The sequence below is a fragment of the Cimex lectularius genome, unplaced genomic scaffold (genome assembly GCF_000648675.2).
Source record: "Cimex lectularius strain Harlan isolate CLEC.00 unplaced genomic scaffold, Clec_2.1 scaffold290, whole genome shotgun sequence".
NCBI classification, from domain to species: Eukaryota; Metazoa; Arthropoda; class Insecta; order Hemiptera; family Cimicidae; genus Cimex; species Cimex lectularius.
In genome coordinates this window covers 185,075-193,647 of record NW_019394207.1, presented here as the reverse complement: position 1 = coordinate 193,647, position 8,573 = coordinate 185,075, and the positions used below count along the sequence as shown (strand labels likewise).

At 36.9% G+C, this 8,573-nt stretch overlaps 1 protein-coding gene across 1 annotated transcript; it reads left to right on the top strand.

Annotated features, from left to right (window-relative positions):
- Window positions 1-2,465: 2,465 nt before the first annotated feature.
- LOC106668545 (craniofacial development protein 2-like) lies at window positions 2,466-3,638 on the top strand. Its single transcript, XM_014397400.2, is given in 2 exon segments — window positions 2,466-3,352; window positions 3,354-3,638. Coding segments are annotated over 2 exon segments (1,002 nt in total). The 5' UTR covers window positions 2,466-2,635.
- The last annotated feature ends 4,935 nt before the right edge of the window (window positions 3,639-8,573 follow it).

The window sequence follows — 8,573 nt, the reverse complement described above, 5'->3', positions numbered from 1 at the left end:
AAATTAGACTGTATGAAAAATGTTTGATTTGTGGAATGTGATGAGATGATATATGTATGTTATCTATATAGAATTTGATTAATGATATTGGCGTAGCTGCGACTGAGTTTACATTTATCTGGATGCATTGAATGAAAATTTAATATTCAATCTGAACATTCAGATTTCTTGTAAACATTAAAAGTAAATTTTTCTTCAGCTTTTCTCATTATTACCATGTCTAGAAACGGTAATATATTATTATTTTCTTTTTCAGTTGTGAACTTAAAATTGGAATAAAATCATTTAACAATTCTTGAATGTCCTCTTAATGTACCAAAATAATACAATCATTTACACACTTTTTATCAATTGCACCGTAGCTTTTTTTTAAGCACCGTTAAGTAGATTCTTAATTAATCATTTACATCAATCCCTGCATTTAAGGGTGATAACCCTCTACACATTGGCAACCCTATTAACTGTTTATAAATTATACCATTAAATATCACATACGAATTCTTTATACACTAAAATTTCAAAGAAACTATGATAATTTAATTTCGTATTGTTTTTTTAATAATTCCTATGTTGTATTACTTATATCTAAGGCTTCGACTATGGGCTGATGCCCCCGAAATCGACAACAATAAAAACTAAAAGAGTTTGATGGTTGTCTAGTTCCTGAACAGAAACCTAAGAAATATAAAAGTCAACAACTGGCAAAGAATAGTAAGAAACTTGATATTGTTTTTTGCATCCCCAAGAAACATTAAATACCAATTTTAAGGAAAATTGAAATTATATTTTTTCTCCTCAAAATTTTCTCCTCCACCTCCGATTTTACATCTCGAAAATCACAAAAATGGCGATAACGTTTAAAAGACGCCACTGTTCTGCTGTAGAATTTACAGAGATTTAGAACTCTCCAAACAACACGAAACAGCATATTTTTGGCCTCGGTAAATAGATCAGAACCGGAGATATAAAATAAAACATTTGTGGAGTTTTTCATTCTTATTTTTCTCACTCAAAAAGATATAAAATTCAAGCAGTTGACTTTCCATTAAAGACGAGAATTTGACTTTCTAACGGTTGTAATAACTGAATTGGGAGAGATTCCATGGATGTTATGAATTTTTAATTTCGGAACACCGGTTATCGGAAAACAAATTGAAAACCGTTATTTTTAAAAGACTTTTTTTGGTACGTACTTTACTCGAAACCTGTTGATACGTCCTCAATGATATATAGGATGAGCTTAGGATGTTCCATTGTGTATTGCTCTAATATCCGAGTACTCACAGCCGCACCTCATTTCGAAGCAGCGGTCAGTTAAATAGAGTTTCAGGATAAGTTAATAAGAAATGTGCAGGAAGAGTTTAAGTTCATAGAGGCAACATGCAGGCATATTGTATATTTAAAAAAGAATTGTTCCGTGTTGTGAAGGCGGGTCGCAGTTCCAAGGAGAAAAGGAATACTATAATATCAACTAATTGAGGGTTCCAATTTTTTTCTTCCACTTCTTTATAAATTATTCAGGGATTTATGGCGATGAAAGAGGGAGCGGGGATTACGCGTTCTGCCTGGTGAAGGGGGGTGCGCAACGGGTCAAAGGAGCAGCGTAAACACTGGGGTACATACACGGGGGGGTATTTTTCAAACCACCTGTGCACTGCGGTGTTTTGAGAAAAAGAGGCACAGGGATAAGAAAAAATGAGGAGGATGAGAAGATCGATCAGTATCGTTCAGTGGATGTCCGCGTGTTTTATCACTGAAGGGAAATAATATTCAGTTTCATTGTTCAATTCAAAACTATTCATACGTATTTAATCTTAAGTTTTTATGGCGGTCTTTTTTTTAAATAAATTTAATAGGGTTTATTTTTGTCTGCGTGTTGAATCAGGTTATTTATTTAGCCGGTTTCCCTTTGTTTAATGTGTTTTTAGAGTAGTACCAGATACTAGAAAAGTTATTAGTGGTATAGAAAACAAAAAGGTTAATACTGACAAAAAGCTAAAACAAGTCTGATGAAATATGAATATACTTAACAAAGTGAGAAGCACAAATTTTAATTTAGGCAAATATGAGAAAAAATTTAATAAATTCCAATCTTTACCGGTTAGATGACACTCAGTTTCCTCCTCAGTTATTTATTTGCTCAGTCTATCATTTAAAAGTGTGACACATTTAAGCAACGTGCTAATTTGTGGCAGCACTTATTAAACATCTGTCGAACGAATAATAAAGACCTTTAATCTGTCTCGGAATTAGTGAATAACCCAGGGAACGCAACAGTGACAACATTCTCCGGTCAAGCACTTTCCCGGGGCAGTTAACCGTTTCATAAGGATATGAATCGGCCAGGTGCCCTAATTGCTAAGTTTGACGGGTAATTCTCACTCCCAGATCGGCGTCGCTCTATTTTTTACTTTTATCTGGATTGTTTGGATTTGTATTTCTGTACGCTCAAATCCCCCCTTCATGGATCGCTGCCTTGTCGTGGCGAAGGGGCTTGCGTAGCGCTGTGAAGCTATGAGCTATGCCGTGCAGGGCCACTCAAGACGGACAGGTCATAGTAGAGCGTTCTGACAAAATGTGATCCACTGGAGCAGGAAATGGCAACCCACTCCAGTATCTTTGCCATGAAAACCCCATGGACAGTACTAAAAGGCAAAACGATATGACACTGGAAGATGAGCCCCTCAGGTCGGAAGGTGTCCAATATGCTACTGGGGAAGAGCAGAGGGCTAGTACTAGTAGCGCCAGAAAGAGTGAAGCGACTGGGCCAAAGCCGAAAGGACGCTCAGCTGTGGATGCAGCTGGTGGTGAAAGGAATGTCCGATGCTGCAAAAATTTTTACTCCATAGGTACCTGGAATATAAGATCCATGAATCAAGGCAAGCTGGACGTGGTCAAACAAGAGATGACAAGACTGAACATTGATATCTTAGGAATAAGTGAACTAAAATGGACAGGAATGGGTGAATTTAAGTCAGATGACCACCAGATATACTACTGTGGGCAAGAATCCCTTAGAAGAATTGGCGTAGCCTTCATAGTCAACAAAAGAGTAGGAAAAGCAGTACTAGGATACAACCCCCAAAATGACTGAATGATCTCGATTCGAATCCAAGGCAAACCATTCAACATCACAGTAATCCAAGTGTATGCCCCAACCACTGGTGCTGAAGAGGATGAAGTTGACCAGTTCTATGAAGCCCTACAACAACTTCTAGAAGTAACACCAAAAAATGATGTTCTTATCATCATGGGGGATTGGAACGCTAAAGTAGGAAGCCAAAAGATAACTGGAATAACAGGCAAGTTTGGCCTTGGAGTACAAAATGAAGCAGGACAGAGGCTGGTAGAATTTCTGCCAAGAGAATACAATGGTCATAGCAAACACGCTTTTCCAACAACCCAAGAGACGACTCTACACATGGACAACACGAGACGGTCAACACAGGAATCAGATTGACTATGTACTCTGCAGCCAAAGATGGAGAAGCTCTATACAGGCTGTAAAAACTAGACCAGGAGCTGACTGTGGCTCAGACCATGAGCTTCTCGTTGCAAAATTTAGGCTTAAATTGAAGAAAGTAGGGAAAAGCACTAGGCCAGTCAGGTATGAACTAAACCATATCCCTATACAGTAGAAGTGACAAATAGATTTAAGGAACTAGATTTGATAGACAGAGTACCTGAGGCTAAATGGCTATCTGAGGAAGCTCTACAAATAGTGGAAGAAAGAAGGGAAGCAAAAGCCAAGGGAGAAAGAGAAAGATACAGCCAATTGAATGCAGAATTCCAGAGAATAGCTAGAAGAGATAAGAATGCCTTCTTAAATGAACAGTGCAAACAAATAGAAGAAAACAATAGAATAGGGAGGACCAGAGATCTCTTCAAAAATTTAATTAAGGGATTTTGAAAGATAACAAAACGTTGTTTATTGGACACAAAATTTTTTTAAAACAATTAACACCGTGTGTAATGTCCTCTGTTAGCTAAAACCTCTGTACACCTGTTAAGCATACTATTAATAAGGTTATCACTAATTTCATAAGGAATTTCACTCCACAGATGTTGCGACGCTGTACTCAGTTGTTTCAGGTCAACTGGCTGCGGATGGTGATCGAAAAGCCTTATTTACAACTCATGTGCTCAATGGGATTGAGGTCTGGGAACAATGGGAGAAGGGGCAGATGGGAAATTCCCAAGTTTTCTAAAAATTGATGAACAGCTTTGCCTCTATCTTTGCCTCTAGGTCTGGTATTGTCACCTAGAAATCAAAAATCCCTGCCAATGAGATCCCTGGTTTGAGGGATGTATTCCTCGATAATTTGCGGTGAAGTTTCCTTCAACAATATGGAGTCCAGTTCGCCCTCCAGTGTAATTCCCAGCCCAGACCATTACACCGCCTCCTCCAAACTGCAATGAAAGGGATACGAACCGAGGCATGGTATGTAGCCTCAGTTCTCGGCAAACTCTTCGGCACCTGCTATCACTACAAAGACAGAAACGCGACTCATCAGTAAACAGAACAGCATTCCAATTGGTCTTTTCTTCTAGGCGCTCGCTGCGCCATATTCCCCCGAATTGCTGGTGGCCGGCTGTTCCTGCAGGTCGTTTCAAGGGGGCTACAAAGTGAGGCCAACTTCCCACAAAGGATTACAATTAGTTTGTATTGATAAAGGCCTTGACAAAACATCCGATACCTCATTTAGGACCTGGCGGGCACTAGGGCGAGGGTTTCGACTTGCAGCAGTGACAATATTTCTGTCCTACCTTAGTGTCGTAATGCGCTGAGATCTATACAAGGCAGGCACTTCTAAAAGCACTGCTATTGGCACTTCCAGTCTCTCGGAATCGGGCCCAAGCCCAGGAGACCACGCTCTGAGAAACGCCAACTGCCTCTTCCATTTGCCGGTGATTTGGAAGACTCATTCTCACAATAATATTGTGAACTTGTGATTCAAAATAATGTCTTTCCATCGTTAAAGATAATACATCTGGATTAAAATGGAGAAAAGAGAGAAAAGGTGTTTGTTTACAAAATGAGTAATCTTCACGTTTACTATTTTTAAGTAAATCCGTAATTAAAAATGAGGACAAAAAAACCTAACATAAAAGTAAAAACTACCTTAGCTGTGGAATTGTGTAATCCAGGGGTGGGTTCGTTGAAATAAAATGTCCGCTTCCTAATTTTCCAAAGGTATTTGGGAAGGTCGAACGTAGGGACTATGTATTTAATTTAAAAGTCAGCGTGTGGCAGCCCTAAACGGTTGTTCGTCTAATCCTTTGTGTCTGAAACGAGGAGACCCCCCCCCCCCCACTGTACTTAACACACTTGAGTTCATGTAATCTTTGTCACCGAGGACCCTCGACGAGAATTCTTTTCTTGTTCTTGGGGAAGGAAAGGTGAAAACGAGTTTTCTATCATACTTTTTACACCAGTTATATTGAAAATCTGATATTCTCTGGCTTTAAATTAATGTAGGTTTTAAATACGGAAGGGACGAGCAGTTGTCATTTCAAATCGTTCCATACTTCATTCATACTCAAGACGAACACTTTGAGCCCTGAAGATGATCTCAATAAAGATCGAAGCGTTGGCACGATAAAGAAAATGTTTTTCTGAAACCTACATCACACCAGACCGCATCTCACGATCTCCGTATGAACAAACACCCTCAAACGATTTACTTTATATCTTCAACAATCGGGTATATAATATATTTACTAGAATACATACATAACAATGACAGACACCTATAACCGGAATAAATAAATAAAAACTTTTCGCCTTCCAAAATCTATGATTTTTTTAAATCATAAAAATTGTGATAACTTTGAAATAATTTTACTGAACTGCAGGAAACTTTACAGGGGTAACCCTATAAACTACTTGTATTGACATACATTTTTTTCTCTGTAAAAACAGATATTGTTGAAGATACAAAGATCTCAACAATATCAATATAAAATTGGAAGGCGAATAGTTTAAGTTTAAAAAAAATCTATTTATTAGTTATAGGGGTCATCATTACGCATATATTTTATATATCATTTAATTTGTTTTGTTTTTGTACATAGGATGAGAAAATAATACAATCGTTAGTTTGAAATGAAATTTGATACATAAAAAGGTTAAAAATAAAGTAGTAAAGCAGACCAAAAAATATTTTTATTGACGAAAAAGCAAACCTAAAATACAAATTTTAATAACAAACAAATATTTTACAATTTTGGGCATTTATTGGAATTGAAAATTCATAACTTCTCTGTATTTTATCCATATTTAGCGTTATAACGATTAGAAAGCTTTCTCTTCATGTTGATCCTTTTTCAATAAGGATATTTGTACTACCTCCAATCATATTTTTTTAGCCAATTATTTAGGGAAATTTCTCTCATTACGTGTAGTTTGCAGGGTTGTAAACGGGCATAAAGTTCCATGTAGATCAGTGAAGTAGTTTCAAAATTATCATTATTTTTGCGATTGCAGGCGTTTGTTTAAATGGCAAACATACAGCCGAACGGTAGAATGGACGGGTGAAAGATTTCGTCCACTCTTCAGAGCAAAAGTCTTATATTTATTATGTTGAAGCTATAATTTCATGCATTGTAAGAGTATGTTTATATTTGTAAAACGTTTAAATAATTAGTAATAGAATCAAAGTCCTGATGAAGAGGAAATATTCCTCGAATGCTTGATGAAGGAACTGAGTTTCTTCCTTCAAATTCTTCAAATTTTCAAAAAACAAGCCTGATTTTTTATATATAATTATGATATTAAAGCTCATATAAATCACATCAAGGTAAACGAAAATCAATATTGTTTCCAGATAGAAAAATATTTTATTTTCCTTCGGTCACAACGTCAACATTGTATTTTGCAGCATGAGTTCATAGACATTGAAATAAATAATTTATAATTAGGTTTTTTTCCAGAGTCAAACCATTATTTTATTTCCCACTCTGAAAATATACAATAAAATAAGCAAATGGACAATACAAAGCCATATGGTCGTCACACGCCAATGCTAATGGTCGGTTCAATAAGAGGCACCTGGTCCTTTAGTTTATTACTCCGGAACGAAACCAACCGAAAGTTGATTATTTAAAAAGCAACTGACAAAAACTGACGGCTTTAAGAAACGCGCACCACCAACGGAGAAATAGCGAGAGCGGGCTAAGTGCTGAAGAATAATAGAACAGTCCCCTTGTATATTTGCGTACTAATAATGCCGAGGCCCCTTCTCGATATTTTTTTCTCGGCCAGCTGACAATTTCAGAGCTACCTTAAGCCACTGATCTAATCGCAGATAACCCATTACGAGACAACTTTTCATAGATGCTTTTAAAAACGACAAACAAATCCTATAAAATATGATGGTATTTAAGCAAAATATTCGAACAAATCTAAGTATAAAAAAAGAACGTGAAAGAGGGAAAAACCCCCCTATGGAGAACGACACCATCTGGTACACTGATGGATCTAGAACGCAAGAAGCCACGGAGGCAGGAATGAGTTTCTGGAACCAAATTCTCAGAACTCATGGGAAAATATACCAATATCTTCCAGGATGAAGTCATGCAATTTAGATTTTCAGTTGAATTTGAACAAACGTGCAAAAACAAGAATATAGCTATCGTAAGTTTGCCAAACAGCCATGAAAGCACTAAGTTCAAACATCATTAGCTCAAAGATGGTGCTGAATTGCAAAACTAAACTAAACAAAGTAGATTAATAAAAAGACACTATCTGCTGGATCCCAGGTCGTGTGGGATTAGAGGGCAATGAGAAAGCTGACAACCTTGGAAGAAAGGGGCTATAAGTCCTGAGCCCTTCTATGGCATAGTTATTCACACAATCAATGACACAATCTTAAGTTACAAGTAGTAGTTACCAGTAGTTATAAGTTTCTATGCTCTTGTTATAACAATATTATTCATTCTCTGCTGTAAGTCCCGTCTGAACAGGTGTAGTTTTAATAAAAATCTTTTTTAAAAAGTACTTATTATCCGGAGTTCATTTAATTTTAGATGAAAAGACAAAATGAAAATTAGGAGACAATGGAATTCACTTCTTGGACACAACTAATGAAAGAACCTTCTAGCAAGTTTTGGAAGGAAGGAAACAACAGACTGCATCAAGGGAAGCAGGAAAACACTTCGAATCCTAATAGGATGGACACTGCACATTAAATGGGAATTTGAAGAAGATTGTTATAATCAGCACTTGCAAATTCTGCAAAAAGCAAATGAGGTACCTACACACAAACAACACGAACAAACTGTGACGTTAATTGCCCTCAGGAGGAATTGTTTTCGGATGTACGACATAACCTAGAAGAAGTGGAACCACTGAAACCGGCCTCATAATCAATCTGTGCTATAGGTACGGCGATACAATAGCTCTCAAAGGGCGCGGTATACAGTATACATGATTGTACTTAAACAGCAATAAAAATAAATATTATATATTGTATACTCAATGTTAGTAATGAGATGATACATCCAACCTTCTCGTAATTCGTTTTCTTTTTCTTTGATAGAGAGCTGATACTGGACTGACCTTTTTCCAAATT